The sequence below is a fragment of the Ailuropoda melanoleuca genome, chromosome 10, assembly GCF_002007445.2.
Source record: "Ailuropoda melanoleuca isolate Jingjing chromosome 10, ASM200744v2, whole genome shotgun sequence".
In the NCBI taxonomy this organism is placed as follows: domain Eukaryota; kingdom Metazoa; phylum Chordata; class Mammalia; order Carnivora; family Ursidae; genus Ailuropoda; species Ailuropoda melanoleuca.
This window is the reverse complement of record NC_048227.1, coordinates 70,577,889-70,602,095: the sequence shown is the minus strand read 5'-3', so window position 1 is coordinate 70,602,095 and position 24,207 is coordinate 70,577,889. Positions and strand designations below refer to the sequence as shown.

Genomic DNA, 24,207 nt, shown 5'->3' with positions numbered 1-24,207 from the left:
TTAAGAAAAAAAAAAACACCTCTCCTTAAATGCATACTACCGGCTACTACGTAACATAACATGCTGAAACAAATGAAGATCTTCATGCAATCTTTTTGGACTTGCTACTAAATTCCAGGCACTATTAAGGCACCAGTAATGCAACAGCAAACAAGACAGACACATTCCCTGCTTATGTGTTCATATTCTATTGGGAAAAAGTGTAAAATAAACAAAATAAATAAGCTATATGGTGTACTAGAAAGTGATAAAAGCTATGAGGAAGAAAAAGAGTAGAAAAGGGAAGTAAGAAGAACCATAGGGCCATGTAATTTTAATTTTAAATAGGAAAATTTAGAGAGTTTTCTCTAAGAAGGTGACATTTTAGCAAAGACGAAGGAAATGAGGGACTAAACTATGTAGATATGGGGGGAGGGCATAGAAAGAGGCAAGAAGGAGCAAAAGTGCAAAGTTTCTGAGCTGGAGGAATGCTTGGCAAACTCTTGGCACAGCAAGGATGATAATTTGGCAAGAGAAGAAAAAGTAGAAGAAATATTTAAGAAATCTCTAAGAAAAGCCAAGGTCAGAGGTGAGAGGGTATATTATGTAGAACTTTAGAAGTAAGAAATTAAAGTATTTAACAATTACTTTTGTATTATATGGGTGAAAAGCCCAACCCAATCAGAAAATACGCTCTTCTGCTCTGCTGGTGCTTACAGAGTTCCTATCAACCCTCCTCTGCTGGTGCTTACAGAGTTCCTATCAACCCTCCTCATTCTTCACTCTAAGGACATTGGTTTTTATTCTTGCAGGTTTTGGGAAGAGTGAAATGAGCTGAGCTCACTCTTGCTAATGTGTTATAAATCCACTCCAGGGGTCAAGGGCAGAAGCAAAGAGATTAATTTTCAGATTATTAAAATACTCCAGGTGGAAATGTTGAAGTCTGGGAACGGGGTAATGATGTCATGGTTAGAGAAGTGGTCAGAGTGTGGATATTACATTTTGAAGGGGAGCCCACGGTATGAGCTAGCTGATTTTGGATGTGGTTTTGAGAGAGAGAGAGAGAGAGAGAGAGACAGGGGAAAGAGGATGATTGGAAAGTTTTGAGCCCTGGAGCCCGGAAGGTTGAGCTGACACTTAGGGAGATGGAAAGGTTAAAGGAGAAGCAGGTTCAGGGCGAAAGAAGAGAAGTTTGGTTTTTTTGTAAACATTAAATGTGAGATGTTTATTAGACATCCACAGAGAAATGTTTAGATACATGAATTCAAAGGAAAGATATTACTGGTCTTCTCCATGAATGGCAGATCCAAAAAAAATTTCATAATTTTCCAGCACTAAAATCTTAATATAGTTTTGAAAAATTTTTAGGTAAAAATTTATAGATCAACACGCAAACATTCAATCCTATGCAACTGAATGAATTATGTTTATATGTGTACAATGTCAACATTTTTTTCTTAAAAGGCAACAAAGTGTTTATGGTTTCTGTCTGATACTTTTATGATTCCAGTTAGAAAAAAAAAGGGGGGGGGGCGCCTGGGTGGCACGGCGGTTAGACGTCTGCCTTCGGCTCAGGGCGTGATCCCGGCGTTATGGGATCGAGCCCCGCATCAGGCTCCTCCGCTATAAGCCTGCTTCTTCCTCTCCCACTCCCCCTGCTTGTGTTCTCTCTCTCGCTGGCTGTCTCTATCTCTCTGTCGAATACATAAATAAAATCTTTAAAAAAAAAAAAAAAAGAAAAAAGAAAAAAGGGGGGGGGAATGGGGCGCCTGGGTGGCACAGCGGTTAAGCGTCTGCCTTCGGCTCAGGGCGTGATCCCGGCGTTATGGGATCGAGCCCCACATCAGGCTCCTCCACTATGAGCCTGCTTCTTCCTCTCCCACTCCCCCTGCTTGTGTTCCCTCTCTAGCTGGCTGTCTCTATCTCTGTTGAATAAATAAATAAAATCTTTGGGAAAAAAAAAAAAAGAAAAAGAAAAAAGGGGGAAGAAGAGAGCATAGCCATTTTTATTTTCAGAGAGAAGTGATAGCCAGAGACAGGGTTTCTGATGTTGTTGCTGTGTGATGACAGAATACACATCAGAGCCCTGACCATTGTGTCCTCATGGACTCTTTTTATTGGTCAAGTATTTAACTCTTGTTATCAGAAACCCTTGGCATTTGAAATCATTTTCTGCATGTACACTTTAATACACTTGAATGCACTTTTTAGTGAGGAGAATTCCATATCTCTGGCTTTTTATGCATGCTTTGGTAGACCTGGTTTATTCCCAATCAAGGTGCTTCTCCAGTAGCTGCTAGAAACATGGCCTCCTCCTGACATGGCATCACAAAGAGGCAGCAATAATGATTCTTGATAACCTCAAAAGCTGTATGCAGGGAAGTCATCTGCATTTGAGCCAGAGAAAATCATAAAGTGTACTGAAGAGGGTTCTAGGTAAATGTCTCTTTTCTCTCATTAGATGACTTTTCATCTATAGGTAGGTTAAATGCGGGTAAATCACAGAAGATACAAATGTGTATTTATTATTTTTTTCAAGCCAGACTGAATAATTTTATTTTATTTAACATTTTGAAATGGGGTATTTTTAATAGAACTTATTTAAATCAATTTTTTTATAATTTTGAATTTATGTCTAATGCCATAACTTTAATTTTTTTAATGCCACTCTTTACACAAAGACTGAAATGTTACTATACTGATCATTCCTATTGTTATATGCAACATAAATGTTGATTTGCTTCATTCAAGCTATCCTTTGAAATCTTGTCTGAAAGTTATAGAATACTAAAAATGACATATTGATTGAATGAATTCTGTTTCCCCTTTAAATCTTCAAACATAGAAGTGTCAGAAAATCTCAGATATTTTAACCTAAATAGCTAACTAAAATTTCTTTAAAAAATAAAGTTATTGTCCATTTTAGATGACATTTTAGAAATTTACATTTCATAGGTGCAACAGAGCCAATACTACCAAATTCAACGTTCACCATATGCAAAATGAATGCTTTTTTAAAAGCAGAAATGTATATATATTCAAAAATTATATCATACCAATTATACTATTGTATTGGGATAAATAGCTTCCTCAAATAGGAACCAGTGTGCTTAGTGTTCTTATCAAGGACTTGTATAATTACCTCTTAGACATCTTGTTTTTTTCTGAACTGTTTTGAAAACAAAAACTACTTGGTTTTGGAATTTTATTTTTCTTCTGAAATAAGCTTGAAAACTGAAAACTGGATTAGGAATAAGACAATGCTTTGAGGGGCGCCTGGGTGGCTCAGTCGTTAAGCGTCTGCCTTCGGCTCAGGGCATGATCCTGGCGTTATGGGATCCAGCCCCACATCAGGCTCTTCCACTGGGAGCCTGCTTCTTCCTCTCCCACTCCCCCGGCTTGTGTTCCCTCTCTCGCTGGCTGTCTCTCTCTGTCAAATAAATAAATAAAATCTTAAAAAAAAAAAAAAAAGACAATGCTTTGAATCTCTCTTGTATGTAAACCAGTTATTGTCCATTGCAATTTTTTAAAATTATTGCAGATTGGTTCGCTCTTCAAAGTTCCATTAACATTGATTTCGATTTTCATCTAGGTCCCTCTCATTCACCACAAAAAGAATTTTGACAGAATAAATGCATTGATATTGATATCATTAAGGACACAGATTTTTGTATCAAAACTTGAAACTAACTCCAATATTGACCAAACACCTTCTTCATTGTAACAATGTCCACTATCTACTATAAAAGTGTGTAATCTATGCTTATTTTTTTGTTTTAATTTCAACAGTATCATTTCATCCTCCATCTTTGAAAAACAGTACCATTTGGCTATTTCAATCCACAGAATTGCTCTTGTACATTTTTTCCCCACAATCCAAAGGAATAAATTTCCACACTTATCACAGAATAAACTCCATAACAGTATCTCCATGTGTGGGCTTAACCTATGGATGTTTACCAAACTTGAATTTGTGAAAAATTATGTTCTCTAAGCCATTAAGATCATGATATATGCTTCAAAGTCAAGCTTCCTTTTGTGTTTTTACTAATTTTCACCTTTTTAAATACTAAGTAGTGCTAAATAGTTCCAATTGCTTACTGAAAATTAGTTTTTTTCCAAATAAAACAAAGAAGAAAACAAATCCTTTTCACTACTGAAGATAATTATATGTCCTGAATATTTACTCAATCTTCTATTTTTGTGCCGATATATTTCATACAACTTGCTGATTCTTACATGATCTAATGGCCTCATAAATTTAAAATGCACCATTATTTTTTAGGCCATATATCTATGTAGCATATTTAAATGGAATATATGCCTATGAGCTTTTTTGTGTAAAAATGTGGATACTATATCTGAAAATTCAAATATCATGCCAGAGCTCTCCTCCTTATATTTTGTGCGTTGAAAATCATTCTAAAAAGTCCTCATGGCTGATGGCAACTTTTCAAGTAACCACTAATAAATACGCACAAAATAATCAAAAAAGATATTAACCAGGCCAGTTAGACATTTAGATAAAACATTGGAAGAGTACATAGCCTCACAGCAGGTTTTCTTGATATAATTTCTCTAAATAATCATAGATATATCCACAAACCTTTAGGTTGTTTGGAGAAGGAAAGGAAGTCAGTTTCTGAAGATAACTGTCGTGGCTCTAAGGGTTTCTTTTTGTGAGTGATAAACATGTTCCCCGAGGTCTAAAATAGTGCTCCATTTTCTTGATGCATTAGAGGGACCTCTGTTCCTTCAGGAATATTACAGAAACTTCAAATGTTTAATTTAACAATGTGACCTAGTTAACAATATTAAAGAGAAACTAGCTGCTTGGCTTTCCTGCTTATGAATGTATGAATTTTCAGTCCTGTAAAGTAAACAAGCATTTTCTGTGAAAAGACTTAAGGAATGTCTGCCTACACTATGCAAACTATTATTGAAATAAAAGAAATCACGTGTACCCACTTCAAAAACTTCCTTGCAAAGACTCGTATATTGTTTTAGCGTAATGCCAGATTTGTAAATAATGTGTTCGAGTTATGGTATTGAACTGACACAATAAAGACTTAATGCTGTATGGGAATGTTCAAAGCAAGGCCTCAACTACCCTTCTTCAAATGATATTTCACCCTTATGATCTAGATGCATGTATTTACTTTTCAGAAGAGACTACAAATAGAATCCATATTCTAGTATCACTGCTTTATCTTATTTTTAAAGAGGCACTTCTTCATATTTCCTAGAGTGTATTTTCATGATAATCTCTTCCTTCTACGCTATCAGGCAAAAATGTGTGCAGATATCACTGACAATAAAAGGAAAGTTATTTATTTTTAAACCAGCTTTGGAAGCAGCTGCCCCTGAAACAATGGAAGAAAGAAAGGATATAAGAAAGAGCTGACGGAACAGGCAGGGTGATAGAAGCAGGAACTACTGGCCTGCTCCAAGCCAAACGCGGGAATCCTTTGATGTCTACATATGTTCGGTAACAAGAAAAGCTACGAAAGGAAAGCATAGATTTCAAAATAGGCAAATTCATTAGGGCCAACAGCCGTGTGTGTGTGTGTGTGTGTGTGTGTGTGTGCACATACGCACGCACAAAAGAGAGAGAGAGCACGATCACAATTAAATTGACATATAGGAGTGCTTATTTACTAAGTTATGTGACAACAGACGTAGCTACACTACAGGAAATTACATTAAGGGAAAAAAATCCCTAAATGGTGCTAGTTAGCAGATGCTGAAAGGAAAATTTATAAAGTTGACCAAATATCCCTTGACTAAGCAGCTCCCAAAACATTCCTGGACAATGAGTTTACTCACCGATTGAACTAGATAAAGCAATTTCAAAAGGCATCATTGTTGTAATTTGTTCATTCATTTAAACATATTTTACACAATGCAGCCAACTCTCAATTGCTCATTTGAAGAAGAGCAGACGCGCAGCAATAGGGTGCAGTTTCCAATGCTGGGTAAGGGGGAGAGGGGGAATCATACTTATAATTAGATAGGTATAATACACGTACAATATGCCCTTCTGGTTATTTCTTATATATGACACTAGCCTTATGAGAGGGGAAAGAAGCTGGCTACGCGAGTTGACATCTGAAGCCGGCAGAATTCTAACAACTGGCAATAAACAGTGTATATCAAGAGAAACACAAGAGAATGAAAACTTGACCATCCTTCTGTACTTTGTTTCTATTTTATCCTAATGCTTCATCTTGCTAACACTTGCTTCTATAGTATATAAGGTCCAACACTATAAAATGTATGTCAGGTAGGCAAAAATATAAGAATCCTGTGGTTAGGTTCTTACAAAGATAAGAGTTGCTGTGGCTTTTTAGCCACAATTCATTCCAATCTCTATAATATTTATGGGTAGAGCAGAGGACCTGACAGTTTTTATTCTTCCAGACTTGATTTGAGGTTGGCATTTTTAAGGTGTATTTCAATCATATTATTTATGTATATTTATGTATTTTTACAAACACTGGATAGTCCATTTGTGATACTGCAGATTGGTGTACTGATCTGGATTTTAAGATTTTGGGATAGAATTGTAAGTGGAATTTTTGAAGCTTTCAGCTAAAAACAATATGAAGACTGCTCCATGCCTTTATTTCAGTTGGTTTCCAAGAGTTCCTTGAGATATTTTTTGTTCAAAAGAATATTTTAGTGGTAAATTTTCAATCTCAAAAATTACCACCCTGAAAGGTGGTAAAAATCTTGCTTTTTCTCACTGGAATTTGAAATTTAAAGTAAGATTTTTAAAATGTGTTATAATTACAGAATTTTTATGAAATAAAACTAAATAACATAAGGATTCCACGACTAGATTTAAACTATAATATGCTATCTCAGATGCCCTCAGATGCTTTCATTATGTCTTATGGATGCAATATGTTCTTTCAATCTTTTCTGAAAAGAAAATCTGTAGTTATAGGATCATTAAGATAATTAACTTGAATTTGAGAGAAATTTTATTACTCTTGGTCACCTGATACTGCCTACATTATGTTGAGACCTGTTGTTTTGTGAAGGAAAAATATATTCCACTAAAATGGCACAGATTCAAGATTGCATTACAAATTAAATTAGAATTTCCTTAAAACAAGTTCACTAAAAGTCTGTTTCACTATATATCATTTTCATTAACTTTAGTGGAAGTAGTTTTCCAGAGTTAGCATTTCATGTAATCATTTATAACATCTCTAAGACCATTGAATATGTATGATTTATTTTATAAGCCTGTCACATCAAGGATTTATTAGAGCTCAATAAAAATATATGAGTGCATGTGAATATATATATATATATATATATATATATATATATATTTCCAACCAGTGCACAAGAATTAGAAATTAGCCCCTTATCTGTACACGGCAAATTTACATCCAAAATTAGTTGTCAAAACACTATTCACGTATGAGTTCTCTTTCTCTTGGTCAAAGAGTTTTTTGGGGAAATTGTTCTTAAAGTACATCAGATATGGATACAAGGGAATCTCAAATTAAAGACACAATGTGAAAACAGCAGTTTAAAAAAAATCCACTCTCTTTCAGAATTCCACATCTTAATTTGGAAAACATATCTTTTCACAAGACTCCGGGAATTAAACAACATAAAAGAGTTCAAGTGTTTAGTTTACCAGCTCCTCTGCCATTCCTCATCTCCAAAATTCAAGGCCAGTGATAGTCACTAGGACACATTTTCTGTGAAATGAAAATCACTAGACAGGAAAATACATTTATCATACTCATTTCCTAGAATCATCTAGTTACCTGTGTCCATTAAAAGTACATTGGAATATGACAATTTCAGAGAAAAACATTGAAACAATCACTATGAGAGCTGAAATATGGCTTCATAGGAAACAGGGCTACATTTAATTAGCTTCCATTGTGTATGTGTCTTTTCTGTTTTTTGTTATAGTTCATATCACTGGCATGGACTCATGAGCCAATCTTTTCCAATTTCAGTTACTACCAAAGTTTACAAACTTGATGTGAAGATTATGTTATATTTACAAAGAACTTGGCACTTACAGAATAAATTATTGACTTTTTTCTTTAACTCCAGACCAGGGCACCCATGGTTCAAGCGAATGGGAAAGCCCAATGCCTTATTTTATATTATGCTACATTAACATGAATAAATAAGTTTCCAGCTGGTCATTCCTCCACAGTGCTGTCCCTGTTGCTGAAAACAGTACCTTCCGTTTCTAATCCATGGGGAGTGCAGAGAAGTTATCAGTCCAGAGAGAGCAAAGGTTGCATGTTTTCTTCCTCATTTTTATCCATGCGTTTTAATACTGTAGGATCCACTACCGATTGGGATCTGGAAAGGATAAAGCCAATGTCAGTGAGTTATTACCAAATAATCCCGTTCCCTTCTCTGTCTTTTCTCCATTATTCCTTCTCTCGTGGATGTGGATTATCTTCCCTGCATCAAGGGATTTATGAACTGAGAATGCTGCACATTTAGAGAAGGACATGCTTACAGTGGGCTTTGGATCAGAGGGAGAAAACAATCCCCTTTGAGCCCTAAACAGAATAATGAGCAGCAAATGATTCTAAATGTACCATAATAGGCTTAAGTTCTCCTCTTCACGATTGATTAAGAGTCTTTTCTTTGAGAATGAGAATTTATAGGACAGATGTGTGATAATAGAACATCTCCAAATGGGAAATTATTACAGTGAAACTATTGTTATAAGAAATGAAATAGAAATGATAGGAGCTTTGATTCCTGTCTTAAAGAGTTCTGTGAGGAGTGCCTGAGTGACTCAATCGGTTAAGCCAGGACTCTTGATTTTGTTCAGGTCATGATTGCAGGTTGATGAGATTGAGCCCCGAGCTGGGTTCCATGCTGGATATGGAGCCTGCTTGAGATTCTCTCTCTCTCCCTCTGCCCTTCCTCCAGCTCTTGTGCAACCTCTATCTCTCTCAAATAAATAAATCAATCTTTAAAAAAAAATCTTGATGAAACAAATTCAACATGAATGTGCATTTTTTAACCATCATTTTTTATTCCCAATGACCACATTAGGAAAAAAAATCAAAATTTGAGAGTTTTTGTTAAATTTCCCACTAGAACATTTGAATAAAATCAGTCTTACTTTGGAAAGTTTCATGAAACAACTTAAGACTTAAAAAAAAAAAGACCTTCTTGTATAGGCAGAGGCACTGCTTTCTGATTAGGAGAGCAAGGAATTTAACTCCTTACACCCGCTTTTGATAGTAGGTGGGAATTATATCTCAATTCATCATTAGGAAACAACATGAAACTGGGAAGGAGGAAAGTCAATGAAACATGCTACTGTTATGGCAGGAAACTGCATTCTTAATAGCTATGGCATTAAAGAAGCAGCTGCCCTTTTAAAATTCTCCTCCATAATGAATTTTCTCCCTGCTGCTGCATTCCAGCCAATTGGCTATTGCTGTGGCAATGTGCCTCTTAGCAAACCTCATTAACTCTCAAAAAAGAAAGACTATAAGCTAAAATACAACTGCACATGCTAATGAAAAAGAACAGCAATGGAACTAATTATCAAAGCAAAAATAATTATAGGATTAACTGATTAATTGACTCATTCATTTAAATAAGCTTAAATTTTTTTTTAAAGGGGGAACAAAAAGGAAGGCGAGGGCATTAAAACAGGAATGTTTTATTTCCTAAGTCATTTTCACTATTTTATCTCAATAATAGGTTATATATGTCTATGTCAGAAAGGAGATCAACTAAAGTTGAATTAGCAAATGAGAGTGAGTGAGAGAGAGAGAAGGGGGGAGGGAAAGAAGAGAAGAGGGAATAAAAGATTCCATATCACTTTTAAATGTAGTAATAATTTATCATAGGAAAAATCATTTATCTCGTGAATAAAATACATTTTAACACAGCAGACAATTGCACAAAACACTTAGGAATTAGACGTTTACCACTATTTTACTTAGGTTCAACTAAAAAAAAAAATTGTTTCCCAAGAAAAATCCATGTTAAAACACAAAAAAGTTCATTTAATGTCCTGTACTGAAGTATTAACTTGACAACGGGTACCCACTTAACTACAATTTCCATGAGCAGGGACTTCATCAGTTTCTCTCCTTTCGGTGAACACAACGTGTATCACAGTCTGCTATATAATCGAATCTCAGTGTATCAAATTCTACCCAAGAAATAATTTCTGTACTAAAAGAAGTGTGGTATTAAGCATTTAAAACCAAGAATAATAAAGATAAAGCAATTTATCCTATAAAAAAGAAATTCTTAACAGAAAACACATTTTAAAAATCTCACAGTTAGGTTTATTCTATAAATGTTGATGCATATCCTAATAATATCAATCAGAACACAACAAAGCTCTTCAGACAGCACAAAGTACACAATTTAAGCATTTGCCATAAGGTTCTATTAAAACATATATCATGCACACACATGGGCACGCACACCCACACACAATCTTTTAAATCCTTATGTTCCTTGACTATTAAAAAAAATGATTAGAGGGTATGGTGATTTTAATGAAATATTTTATTTTATTTTATTTTTAAAAGATTTTATTTATTTATTTGACAGAGAGAGAGACAGCCAGGGAGAGAGGGAACACAAGCAGGGGGAGTGGGATAGGAAGAAGCAGGCTCTCAGCAGAGGAGCCTGACGTGGGGTTCAATCCCAGAGCTCTGGGATCACACCCTGAGCCAAAGGCAGATGCTTAACAACTGTGCCACCCAGGCGCCCCCGAAATATTTTAAATTACAGTACACTACAACCTGCGATTAAATTCCTAGTTTGTTTTATCATGCACAACCGGTATCAGAAGTGTTGGATGATGAATGCTGGTCCTTATGTAGAATAATTCCTCAATAAAACAATCCAGGCAGAAATGATTTCTGATTAAGATTTTTTTTTGTTTTTGGGATTGTCCTAAATGTACTGTTATTTTAGTCTAGATTTTTTTTTCTGTCCCATCCAAAACTACAGTGGTATTTTTGTGCAGGACCATGACTTATTAATGCATTGGTCCGTTTCCACTGCAATGAAAGGAGTTATCATTAACTCATAGCGTATCTCAGCGGTCTCCACATAGCCTCTGTTGTCTTTGCAATGAATATTGTATTTTTTTTCATGAAACCCAATCATTTACATTTAATTATTCAGGTATCATTTATTGTGCATCCACAATATGGTGCTGTACCTTAGTGTTTAAGAGGATAGATTTTGGACAGAAGGGGATTCTGATTCCAGTTCTGCTATTTGCTAGCTCTTATGACCAGAAGGAGGCTATTTAAGCTTCCTGGATTTTGTTCTTTTACTGTAAGATGGAGAATAATAACACCTACCTCATACAGATGTACTGAGGATCAAATTCAATAATGCATGCATAAATCACAGTACAAATTCTGGCAGATAGCAAATGGTAGCAGTTAGGGAGATGACTTATGGTATCTTATGGCCTGTTTTCCAATATTAGCAGCGACATGTGGAAGTTACCTTCTCTGTATCTGGGTCTCCTCACCAATGAAAGGGGCATAGCACACCTGATTACTTGTTTACAGAAGCAAAGGAGTCGATATATACAAAGCATTAGATGGAGTTTGACAGGTTCAACAATAGATGTTAAATATTATTCGATAAAATCGGAGATCATATTACATTGGCAATGTTAATATTGCTGCTCACTGCAGCTGTTATGTGCCTATCCTGGGCACTATCCTGGGTACTAGAGATATAAGGTAAAAGATGTTCCCCTAGTGTAAGGCCCCCACAATCTACTGAACTTTGTATCTTTTCACGTGACTATGCTATTCCTCTACAAATCAACACAGGAAAACAAAGTATTCTTCCTATACATCTAGCTAAATTCCCCTGAAGGAGCAAATATCTACAAGTCTCTGGTGAAGGTATGATTTTTTCCCTCTCAGTCTAATGATATTATAAAACTGGAAAAAAAAAATGGAGGAGAGGAGAGCAGGGGGGAACCTAGGAACAATTGTCTCCCATCCTTGATGGGGAACTGCCACTCCCTGACACACAGAAGGTAAGAATCAAATGAAATAACTTCCTTAAGCTCATTCTTCACAAGTTTTCAGATAGAACCCTAAAATCTTCACATGATACAAAACCTACACTAAACAAAGGATGTCTGAAATTCTAATCAATCCACGTCAGAAGCGAGAAACTCAGGGTTGGGGAGGTCGGTGTGCTGTGAGCCAAGTCTGCAGAGGACAGAATGGCCTCATTAATTGGGGAAGAAAATCAGGATCCAAAAAGACTTCAAAAGGTGGACAGGCTGAGCCAAATCTAACAAGATGGTGTTAATCAATTAAAATTATCTGCTTGGAGGAAAAAGCTAAACACAAAAAGAGAGAATTATGAGGCTCCTGTTTGGTGGGGAGCCTGCTTTTCCCTCTGCCCCTCCCCCTGCTTTCTTTCTCTCTCCCTCTGTCAAATATGGATCTGTAAGTAAAGAGCCTTCTAGTGCTAGGGAGCTCGATATGAGTCGGCAATTTGCTTCGGCTGCTTGAACCACAGCAACAGAGTCAACAACAGAAACCAAAGGAAGCCAGTGAGGGCAAAGCGAGGGTTCTGGAACTTGATGCAAGTAGTAATAGCATCAGAGTCACCTATTCAGTTCTGAACACCGCACTTGAAAGGGACCACTGACAGACAGCAGAGCACATTCACTCCACTGGTCCCCAGTGAGCACCCTCCATGTTCCAGGCCCTACTCCAGGTGCTGGAGATTCAGAGAATAGGATAGACAAAGCCACTGAAGTCTTCATGAAGCTTAAATTTGAGGAGGGGACATAACATTAAATAAAATGAGTCATTTGACAAGCAGAAAATAAAAGAGGTGACTGATAGGGAGTGACCAGAATGAGGAGGAAGTAGAGTTGATTAAGACCTAGCGGTTGGTAAAGACCTAACCACTCCCTTAGGGAAATGACCTTCGATTGGGAGATGCAGGAAAACAGCATCCAAAGCAGCAGTGACAAGTGGAAAGGCCTTTAGAGAGGAAAAAGCTGGAGAAGGAGGCTGCAGGAGCAGAAAGAAGGGTATTGTGGCTGAAAGCGAGGGAGGAGAGAGAAGGTGGGATACACCTAGAAGGGTGAGGGGGGGCAGGATCAGATCATATAGCACTTGCAAGCCACGTTACAGAATTGATTTTATTCACCATATAATCAGCAGTCATTAAAAATATGAAAGCATAGAAGTGAAATGATCTGACTTAGATTTTAAAAGATCTTTTAGATTGCCATGTGGATAATAAGTGGGAGCCCGGGGAGCAGGGTAAGGGTAGAGGCAAAGACACCAGGTAGGAAGTTTGGGAAGAGTACAGGCACGCAGACTGCAGGTGATAGGATACACCCAGGATGTGGAGGATATGGAGAGATATGTGCTCCAAGGAGGGCACCACATTAGTGAACATGTCACGGAAGTGGTTGAAGGAAATTAGCATCGTTAGCTGGTAAAGGCAATGACCAGGGATCACCTATGACAGCTGTTTCCAAATCCTTATGTAACTCAATTCCAGAGTGACAGCCCTACATCATGTTGTCTCAGAGGGTAGACAAGGAAGGTTTACGTCAACAACATGTTAGACTCTATACCTCATGGACTGGAGCCCCAGTCCACTACATATAGACTATGTGACTTTGAGGACAGAACATCTGTTTAACAGGGTTGCTGTGAGGATAAAATATATTAATGTTACGAAAAAGATACCTAGAAAAGGCCTGACTCATGATAACTACATAGTAAATGGCAGATTGCAACAACAATTAGAATTATTATTTTTATTAGAAGGAAGTTATTCTGGGGCACCTGGGTGGCTCAGTCGGTTAAGTGCCTGCTTTTGGCTCAGGTCATGATCCCAGGATCCTGGGATCACGTCCCACATCAGGCTCCCTGTTTGGTGGGAGCCTGCTTTTCCCTCTGCCCCTCCCCCTGCTTTCTTTCTCTCTCCCTCTCTGTCAAATAAATAAATAAAAATCTTTAAAAAAAAAAAAGAAAGAAAAAGAAGAAGGAAGTTATTCTTAGACAACTGGCTTTTAATTTTTTGTTTGCTTGTTTTAGAAAACTTTTTTGAGAATTTGATGAAATATATGCCTTTCCTCCAGAAAAATGCACAAAATGTCGATGCCTGGACACACATACACATATACTTTTGAATATAACGTTTAGCACTTAACAGTCTACCTCTGAGAGCCCATCCATGGACCGATTTGATAGGGGAGCATAGAATCACAGTAAGAAACCCTGTTTTAAGAGAAAGGAGTTGAGAAGTCCAGACTTGGCTTACACCTAAGCTTGTTGATTGGTGGAGAAATTAAAGCTGGAGGTGTCTCCAGCCTTTCCTTTCTCTCCAAGGCATTGTTGAGCAGCGTGGGGAGAGGAGGACATCACACACACCAACAACAGTAGCAACAACAGCAGCAGCAGCACAAGAAGTCCCGCCTCTGAGAACAGCGATACCCCTGTGTGAACACAACTCTGACCAAAGGACCATAGGTTTTCATCAGAGAAAGATGAAGGACAGTGTGAGGGATGACAGGGGCAGCGCCTTGGTCCTCCCTGAGCTAGGTGAAAAGACTTGCAGGGGCTGTGGTTCTTATATTTCTGTGATGGGAAATGAACAGAGAAATAATATTCATTACTGTTATCCAAGTGAACTCTGGGTTGCTGTGGCCTGGGGAAGCCTGAGAATTAGGTAACTTCTGGTTTGCAGCAGAAGGCAAACTCAGAGGCAGCTATGTATTTGGGCATGTTCAGCAACTCCCCATCCTCCATCACCACTAAACTATGGTTGGACGTGTGTATATTCACAGTGAATCCAAAACACCTAGGAAGTGCCTATTACAGAGCATGTTTCAATAAACCTGCACTGACTGAAAGAAAATAGGCATAAAAGTACCATGAGAGTCAAAGCAAGGAATCAGAATCTCACTCAAGAATGAACTTTATAAAGTGTAAAGCTGTAGGAAAACAGAATGTTTTGTCCCAGGAAGGGCTAGACCTTTAAATCAGAAACAGGGCAGGGATACTAAAGAGAGAATATAAATTTTAAATGTAATATTTGAAATGTATCCGTGAGCACACGCGCGCTTGTGTGTGTGACTTTGTCATGGATTCCTTTCTTCAAATGAAATCTTATACAAAAGTCCAGTAAATTGCTTAGATAGAAGGAGAGTTGTTCTCATTGTGGAGATGGGCACTGTCCCCACCCCACCTGCTCGGCCTAAGGCGCTCCCCCAGAACTCTGGGGGTACAGTTTGAAAAAGCTCTGGATTTAGGGTCCCCGAACAGCCTTGTTAGATTGTCTGTGACCATGGAACAAAGCTGAGTTGACATTGCCTTGAATGACTTTATCTTTGACTCAAAATTCCCGGATGTCTAATCATGGGGGCATAAAAGGATTTAAAATCCCACTGAATATATACTCCCCAAAAGTATAAGCCCTGGAATTCACTGGGGGCATCCCCACACTGGTTGCAGCCCACTTCCCACCCCCCTCCAGCATACCTCTTCATGGACTTGGGGGAGAGTTCCTTTTCCACCTCCTTCACAGGCATGCTGTAGGAGTCTACGTTGTATTCACTGTCATCGTCATACTCGTGGTCTAGCAGTGTTCTTGCCCATGTTCCCATGTCATAAGGGGGCAGCATCCCTCCAAACTCAGAAGGCAAGATCTCAGGATGAATTAGTTGGTGTAGACTGTTCAGGTTGTTACCATGCAAAAATATCTACAAATGCAAGAAGAAGGGTGAGGAGAAACACACACAGGAGAATAAATACTATCCAAATGCTAGGAGGAGGGAGTGAGGCTAGGAAAAGCAAAAATGAGAGTTTTCCATGTCTGTTAAAATATTTAAGTCCTTCATCAACTCTGTGAAACAGACAGGGATGGTACTATTATCCTAATATTTCATATAAAAATCCTGAGGCATAGGAATCGTAAGTAGTTTCTAGAAAGTCAGATAGTGGTTGGGTTAAAGAGCTGGAACCTGAAATTTGGTTTCCTACTTTATAGTTGAGGACATGAGCAGAATCCAATGGGCTTATTGATCTATACATCATCTTGATGTTAGTTGTGCAAAGCTCATGATGTGCCTAATGAATGCTGTTAAAATACACCATTCTCATAAGGGACACATCAACTATAGAGCCCATCCAAGTTATTAAGCTCAAAAGCTGTTACCAGTATGGTTTTCTCTTTTATCATCAATAAAAATAAGAGCACTATAACCACTAAATCACTGCTTTGTAATGCAAAGTGTGTGATGTAAATAAAAGCAGATTAGCATCATCATAATGAAAGGTTGAGTGAAGGTTCACATCCCAAAGGACTTATGTTCTATAATGTTGCCAGCATCTTCTCTACTGGAGGATTCCATGCTTATTGTTCAAATATAAATGGAATAATGGAGTGAAAATGTAAAGCTGTATGTATACATTAATTATTGGTATTACCTAGAACATTTTTTTAAACTAAAAAATTATTGGGGCACCTGGGTAGGTCAACCTGTTGAATGTTGGACTCTTGTTTTTGGCTTAGGTCGTGATTTTAGGGTCATGTGATTGAGCCCCACGTCGAGGTCGTGGTCTTAGGGTCCTGTGATTGAGCCCCATGTTGGGTTCCTCGCTCATCATGGAGTTTGCTTGGGATTCACTCTCTCCTTCTCCCTCTGCCCCCCCCCCCGCTCGCTCTCACTCTCTCTCTCTCATAAATAAATAAATCTTTAAACTGAAAAAATTTTCAAGGTACATACTCAAGATTTGTTTCTCCATAAATTGCTACCTCTTTTCTTTTATTTCAATCTCAAAACTGTAGATTGATCTTCTCTGAAAGAGCATTTGTGCCATCTGATATAATTTACATAATATTTGTTTAAGGATTACAGTTTATAAGTAACTTAGAAATAGTCACTCATAGTTTCTAAGTGACTCATACTTCAGGTTTATGATGAACAGGCTAACATAAGTACCTCTGCTTTCTGTAATTTTAGAGTCCACTGAAGTAAATATATAGGAAAACAAAGAAAAACTAGTCTATGACATCCAACAAAATTATAGGGATGGGAACTATAAATCAACAAGTAATTTCAACAGATTATAGACCAGTAAAAACAGATGAGAGCAGGTCACTGGCCAAAGTAGGCAGAGCAAACAGCTGCCTGAACTACCTGATATGGAGCCGACAGAGGTGGAAGGTGACGTCTGCTCCAAAGCACATTAGGTTAACTGCAAACTTTACACCTTCCCACTCCTCTTTGCAGAGCACAACAGCCCCCCTACACCCCCCTCAACACATACTTAAGCTCTTCTCATAAGAAATCAAAATAATTTGGCGGGGGGGGGTTAAGTTTTAGAACCTGAAACTCTTACTTTATTAGTTACGCAACCTTATTTCATTAGATGTGTTTCTTCATGTAAGAAACCTCCTCAAGTCATGCACGAGTCATTATAATAAATCCTTAGAGAAGCAAATGAAATCCTAGCACACTACTTCCTCTCTCTTTGCTAACATTCTGCTACCTCCTCCCTCAACATCACTTTCAGCTTTGGCCTTGTTTCCTCTTCCACTGAAAAATAGGGCAACCAGATGAGACCCACCCACCAGCATCTGTGTCCATATGCTGTGCCTCTGCTCCTAGTACAATGGAAAGATAAACTCTACAAAGGCCAACCTCTCCACCTGTGCACTAGAAGCCATCCTCTCTCCTCTGCTCGGTTATATTGATCAAGCAATTCTCTTCTGTCTCTCTCACATCATCAAATTTCCTCTGGCTGGGGAACTTTCCCAACAGAGGACAAATTCGCCAACCTCTCTCTTCCCATCCCCCCTCAAACAGATGCACAAAACCTCTCTCGGCCAGACTTCTACTTCCAGTTATTATCCTATTTCTCTCCTTCCCTTTATTACAAAACTCATCAAAAGAGTTGTTTCACTGTCCAAATACTCTAGTCCCATTTTTCCTGAATCCAGTCCAAACAGGCTTTGCTACCCACTATAACATTAAGATAGTTCTTCTCAGGCTCTTTCACGTTGCTAAATTCAGTGTCCAATTCTCAGCCCTTATTTTTCTTGAACTCTCAGCAGCATCGGATATAAATGACTCTCGTCCTTGCAACATTTATTCCCAGGATCTCTTGATTTTCTCCTACTTTGACAGATGCTTTCTTTCAGTCTCTTTTGCTGATGATTCCTCATCACCCCAACATCTTAATGTCACAGAGCTCCAGGCTTCAGTTCTTGGATTTATTCTCTTCTCTAAGTGTACTTATTCCTTGGTGATCTCATTCAGTCTAGGGTCCTAAATACTGTTCACACCCTGAACATTTAGATTTTGCACCCAAACCATTCCTTTGAACTTCAGATTGCTATTTCCTCTCTCTACTTGACATCTCCACTTTAGACGTCAATGGGCACCTCGAACTTAATATGTCCAAAACTGAACTAACAGCTTTCTTCCCCAAATCAGCTCCTTCCTGTTTTCAATGTCAGTTATTGGTATGACTGATTCTAGCTTCTCAGGCTAAAACCTTTGACTCATCCTTAATTCCTCTCTAAGTTGTCAGTAAATCCTTCTGGTTCTTCATTCAAAATATATCATGAATTTGAACATCTGATGAATTCCACCCCTACAACCCTAAGTCAAACCATCATCCTACAAACTGTATTACTACACTAACTTTCTAATCGCTCTCCCCACTTCCACTCTTGCCACCTACACTCTGTTCTCAACACAGAAGCCAGAATGACCATGTCACAACGTTAGTCAGATCATGTTATTCTGCTCACAATTTTCCATTGGCTTCTCCTTTTTCTTAGAGTAAATCCTGTAAGGTCCTCCATAAACTCCTTCTTTGAACACATCTACGACTTCCTCCCTGTTGAAACACACCATGTACACGTTTGTCTCAGGACTTTTGCAGTGGATGCTTCTTCTGTCTGAAGATTTTTGCCTTTAGATATTCCCATGGTTTATCCTCCCATATTCTGTAAGCCTTCCATTTATTAAAGTTTTGCTGTTCTTTTCTCCTTACATTTTTTCCCTTCCACCATTTCATGCAAGAAGTCTTGTCCTTGTGGGCTCCCTTGCCTCAGAGTACCTTACTATTCTAAGAATTAGCCTAAATAATACTTTTATTTTATTTCCCTACACTGTCCCATTAAAGAGATAATGATAGGTGACCTGAGTGGAAGGGAGAAAAGTGAAATATGTTTGGGAATTAGCAAGGAATGGAAGAGAGAGTCCACCATATTGAGGAACAGGTAGAAAGTTGAACCAATCAGTGGGGAAGCCTGTTTCTTGTCAGCTCTTGGGAATGGCAAGACCACAGCCCTGAAATACCTGAAGAGTGCGTGGAGGTTGAAGCCTAGGCATTGGGTTCCAGCTTTAGCAAAGATGCTATTTTTTTCACAGACAACTTGGAAGCAGAAAGAGACCTTAATTCAAGGAACTAATACTAGGTTGAATAGTGAGGATGTCAGAAGTGGCCATACTGGATGGGAAGTTTGGCTCTGCATTAAAGATTCCAAATACTGATGAGATTTTGAGAAGAAGGGACACCTATACCACCCAGAGTTGATATTCCCATCAGTCCAGTATATTGGAGACTCAAAGTCAGATTTCATTTAATTAAAAAAATAATAAAATAAATAAAGAACCAGGTGTTTCCTTTTTGTGATGGAAGATTCACAATTATTCTTTTGCCAGTTTTTCAGAGCACAGATTTATAGCATCTGAGGTATACAGTGTTTGAGTAATATTATGATGCTGAATCACTTGGAATACCTGTAAAGAAACATAATAGCTTTGCACTTTATATTGATTATATAAGTAGAAATCAAAAGTGTTTTAACCTATAACTGCTTTCTCTTTTTTTTACAAGATTTTTACAAGATTTTTTTACAATGTTTACAAGTCATGTAGTTTTAATTAAAATGGTAAAGCTCAGACACCTCACTTCCATCTAGAATAATGCTAGCCATGAATTTTTCTAGGCATTGTCAAAATTATTCAATTCAATCAAATAACCCCCAACCTGGAACTTGGGGTTAGACTTGATCCTCCTTCGTCTTTTTCAACAGAGCAGAACACTGTTCTCAGAACAAGTCACCCGCGTATTCAGTCTTTCAAATATATCTCATTTCACTCTGACTAAAAGCCCAGACCCTTGCAATGGATCTGGCACACCATCTTCCCTTCTATCCCGTCGTCTATTACCCTCCTCAGCAGCTCATTCTGCTCCAGCTTTCTGCACCTTCTTGCTGTTTGCCAAGTTACTACCTGTTTACCATGTTTCTACCTGAGGGCCTTTGTCTTTGCTATGTCCTCTGTCTGAAACTGTCTTCCCAATAAATCCACATATTCAGCTCTACTACCTCCTGGCTGTGATTTAGAGCAATTTGCTTAACCTTCTGTGCCTCATTTTCCCACCTATAGAAGGAGAAAAATAACAATGCTTCCCTTAGAGCCATCTTGTAAGGACTAAATGAGTTAACATATGTAAAGTACTTAGAACAGCATGTGGCATAGAGAGAATACTACAGAAGCCTCCCCTAGTATGATACGTACTAAAAGCCCAGCAGGTGTTTCGGATCACCTGATCATCTCTTCATAAAGTTTGAAAGTGTTATTTTGTGAAGCACATCAACACAGTTTTCTGAATTCTAACATGTAAATTAATTTGATTCTCACCGGTAGAAACAATTCCTGATACAAATTGCAATTGTTTACAGAAGCCTTCCTCCTATACTACCGGAACATTTTCAACACATTCATATTCAGAAGACCTTCTGTTCAATGTTTGATACAAACACATACTTACCAATTACTTCTCCTCTATGCTCACAATGAGGCCTCTACAACACTGCTCAGAAATACCTGAAGTGCCTTCTCATTCATGGAGAAACATGGAAAATTACCTTCAATACACATTTAGAAGCAAAGTATATTTTACTTTGGAACTAATCATTTGGAAATTGGTCACAGTGCGGTGGTAAAAATAGCTCTAAATCTGGAGATATTTGGATTCATACATTAGCTCTACAACTCTACAGCTGTGTAAATGAGTAAGCAAGTTCCTTACCCATCTTAAGACTTAGTTTTCTCAGCTCTGAAATAAGAGATAAGGCTTACTAAATGTACGCTTCAGAGACTTTTGGAGGATAAAATGAAATAAAGGGCATTAAAATGCATTTTAAAATCCATATTCCTAATAACAACAATAAATGTGTTCAGCATTTGCCATGTACCATGCACCGTGCTAAATGCTTTATATAAATTGCCTTGTTCACAGAAAAAAATGATTATTTTGTTGTATGTGCTTTGAATATCCTCATTGTTAGATGAATATCAATCTTAGAACTCAAATGACTCGCCATTTAAAGAAATATTATTTCTACACATCAGCATTCTTTCTGAAATGTGTGACTGATCATGACAATCACTACAAAGTTCTATTAGATATTACAAAATTCACTATATTCAATGTGATACATATCGTGAAATAACTAGCATTCATATATCAGCTTAAAAAGTTATAACTTTTCTCTAGATATTACTTGGAATTAAGTGTACTAATAACAATCTAGTAACATGGCACAATTTTTTTTTTTTACTTTTAAATTGAGGCTTTAATATATAATGAATGTACTGAAATGTTCTCCCAATTTGTAGGAAAGTAGACGAGCAGGATTTTAAGTATTTCTTTCACACATACACCGATCAGAATTAATCATAAGGTCTTCAAGAATTTTTAAATGTCTTGTATGTTGAATATTTATATGCAATATAGAGGCACATTTGACCACAGCCAATATTATATACACATTAGGCAGTATAATTCATTGAATGTGGGAGGAGAAAGAATAAAACACAAAGAAACAAACAAATACCCTTTTCCGAGTCTTCTCCTTTAGAAACGGCCGGATCACGGTGTACAGGGCGTGGATATACCATGGTTGATTGACAAAATGAATTCCTCCAAATCGCGCTGGGAAACTATCCTAGAGGAACATGGAGTGGGGAGAAAATCAACACATGCTTTAGTATATTGAGAAGGCTTGAGGAAGGTCACGTGGGATATACATTTGTTATTCCACACACTTAAATGAAAAGATTTGTATAGTTAAAATGACTAAGAAAGAAGGAAGAAACTTACCGCATGAAACATCGTAACTTTCAGACCTAAACTGAAACAATACGTAATAAAGCAAATCCTTCTCAAGAGCAGTTTGTTGATAAGAACTCAGCATTTTTAGGAAGTGCCACATTTTCAGCCTACAAAATGTTAACAGTCATTATAGGCCAAGAAAAGACATTAGGGATCTGTCAAATACCGAATCTATGTTAGGTAAGTGTTTTATTTAAATTATTTATATTAAAGTGTATTTAAATTAAAATATTTTTAAAAATTTCACTATGGTCATCTACAATGTGAGCACTGTCATATATCAAAACTCACTGGGGGGGGCGCCTGAGTGGCTCAGATGATTAAGCATCTGCCTTCACCTCAGGTCATGGTCCCAGGGTTCTGGAATCGAGCCCCGCAATTGGGCTCTAGGCTCAGAAGGCTCTCTGTCTCTCTCTCTCAAAATGAATAAATAAAATCTTAAAAAAAAAACTCACTTTATTCTATCTTATTTTATCGACTTCATTATAATGAAGTCCTTCCCTTATTTCAGCCATAAAAAAGGAGGGGGGGGTTGGGGCGCCTGGGTGTCTGCCTTCGGCTTAGGGCGTGATCCCAGCGTTATGGGATCGAGCCCCTCATCAGGCTTCTCCGCGATGAGCCTGCTTCTTCCTCTCCCACTCCCCCTGCTTGTGTTCCCTCTCTCGCTGGCTGTCTCTATCTCTGTCAAATAAATAAATAAAATCTTTAAAAAAAAAAAAAGGAGGTGGGGGAACATGCGTAAGCAAAATAACAACTTCATGTTGTAGTGTAAGAAACGTGGGGTTGCATTTTGCCAGGTTAAATTAAGTCAAAACCCTCTGAGCTCACCCCACAGGAAGAAAAGGGGCCTATCGTAAAGCCGGCTTCCTCTTCAGCAAGAGCTCACTTGTGTAAGGTTTGCATCTGGCGTGATGTAGAGAGGCGTTTTCCTCCTGTCTGCGACTAAACAGGTGCCTCCCACTTCACTCTCTGCTATGAAGGAAATCCTTCAACTGAATGAATTCCAACATCTGACATCACTTGAGTATGCTACGGATTCCACATGCATGGCCTGATTGTTGCTACTAGTTCAAAATCCCACATTGAACTGGCTACGAAAGTCTTATTTCAAAACAAAATAAACAAACTCCACTAGAGGTGTCTCTCAAGAGGTATCATAACTGGCATTCTTCTGGATTCTATTTCGAGCATGAATGGGAACAAGGGAAAAGAAAAGGAACTGCGATAATCACAGATGCATTTTTTAAATTTCAACTTTTTCTCATATAAGATTGCCTAGTCAAAAACATGCACGGCATAACCCCATTAAAATGTTTTAGTTTTGGGGGAACACTTAGGAGCATTAATGATTAAGTCATGGTTTTCTATGTTGATTTTCAGAGCCAATAAGCACTTTTGTTTTTGCAAAGCAATTTCTACCTCTGAGAGTAACACACCACAAAAAGACAACAATACTTAAAAAATTAATTAATTAATTAATGGGAAAAAATGTCTCCTTTTATGTCAGTGCCTTACTTCATTCATAAACATGTATTTTTCATTCCTCCAGAGGTTATTAGAATAATAGAAATGAATCAGATAGAAATGCAGACATAGTATTTTTTAAGTCATGACATTTTTATACATAAAAAAGAAAAGAGTATATATATAAAAAAGAAAATAGTGTATATTCCATAAAGAGAATGCTAAGATACACATCCATGTGCCCTCCACTCAACTTAAGGAATAGAACACGGTTGGTAACCTTGGAGTTAACTGTATCCATATTCTCTGACCCTCTCCCACATTTTAAAATTTCATATCGTAATCCTCTTGCTTTTATTTTATAAATATTATAAATGTATAAATATATTTTACTTGTTATTTCTTTATAGTTTGTATATTTTATTCATTTTTATAGCTTACATTTTTTCTGAATATATTTACATACACCCCTAAAATATACTGTTAGGTTTTCTAAGTACTTAAACTTTATAAATATGTCATCATACTGAATGTATTCTTCTGTTGTCACATTATATTGTCTTTGAGGTTCCTC

The 24,207-nt window shown here is 37.5% G+C and overlaps 1 protein-coding gene across 4 annotated transcripts in view; it reads right to left on the bottom strand.

The window, feature by feature from the left end:
- Window positions 1–24,207, bottom strand: part of CLVS2 (clavesin 2) — an 83,911-nt gene that overhangs the window by 9,490 nt on the left and 50,214 nt on the right. The window contains exons 4-7 of one of the 4 annotated variants that reach the window (XM_002919689.4): window positions 21,892–22,002; window positions 15,510–15,730; window positions 8,201–8,325; window positions 1,884–5,950 (exon numbers count right to left, since the gene is read on the bottom strand). In XM_002919689.4, the coding sequence (XP_002919735.1) occupies window positions 8,238–8,325; window positions 15,510–15,730; window positions 21,892–22,002 (420 nt within the window). In that variant the 3' untranslated portion in view covers window positions 1,884–5,950; window positions 8,201–8,237. Of the gene's footprint in view, window positions 1–1,883; window positions 8,326–15,509; window positions 15,731–21,891; window positions 22,003–24,207 lie in introns of those variants that run through there. The other 3 variants (XM_034669077.1, XM_034669078.1, XM_019800140.2) reach the window with 3 other exon arrangements.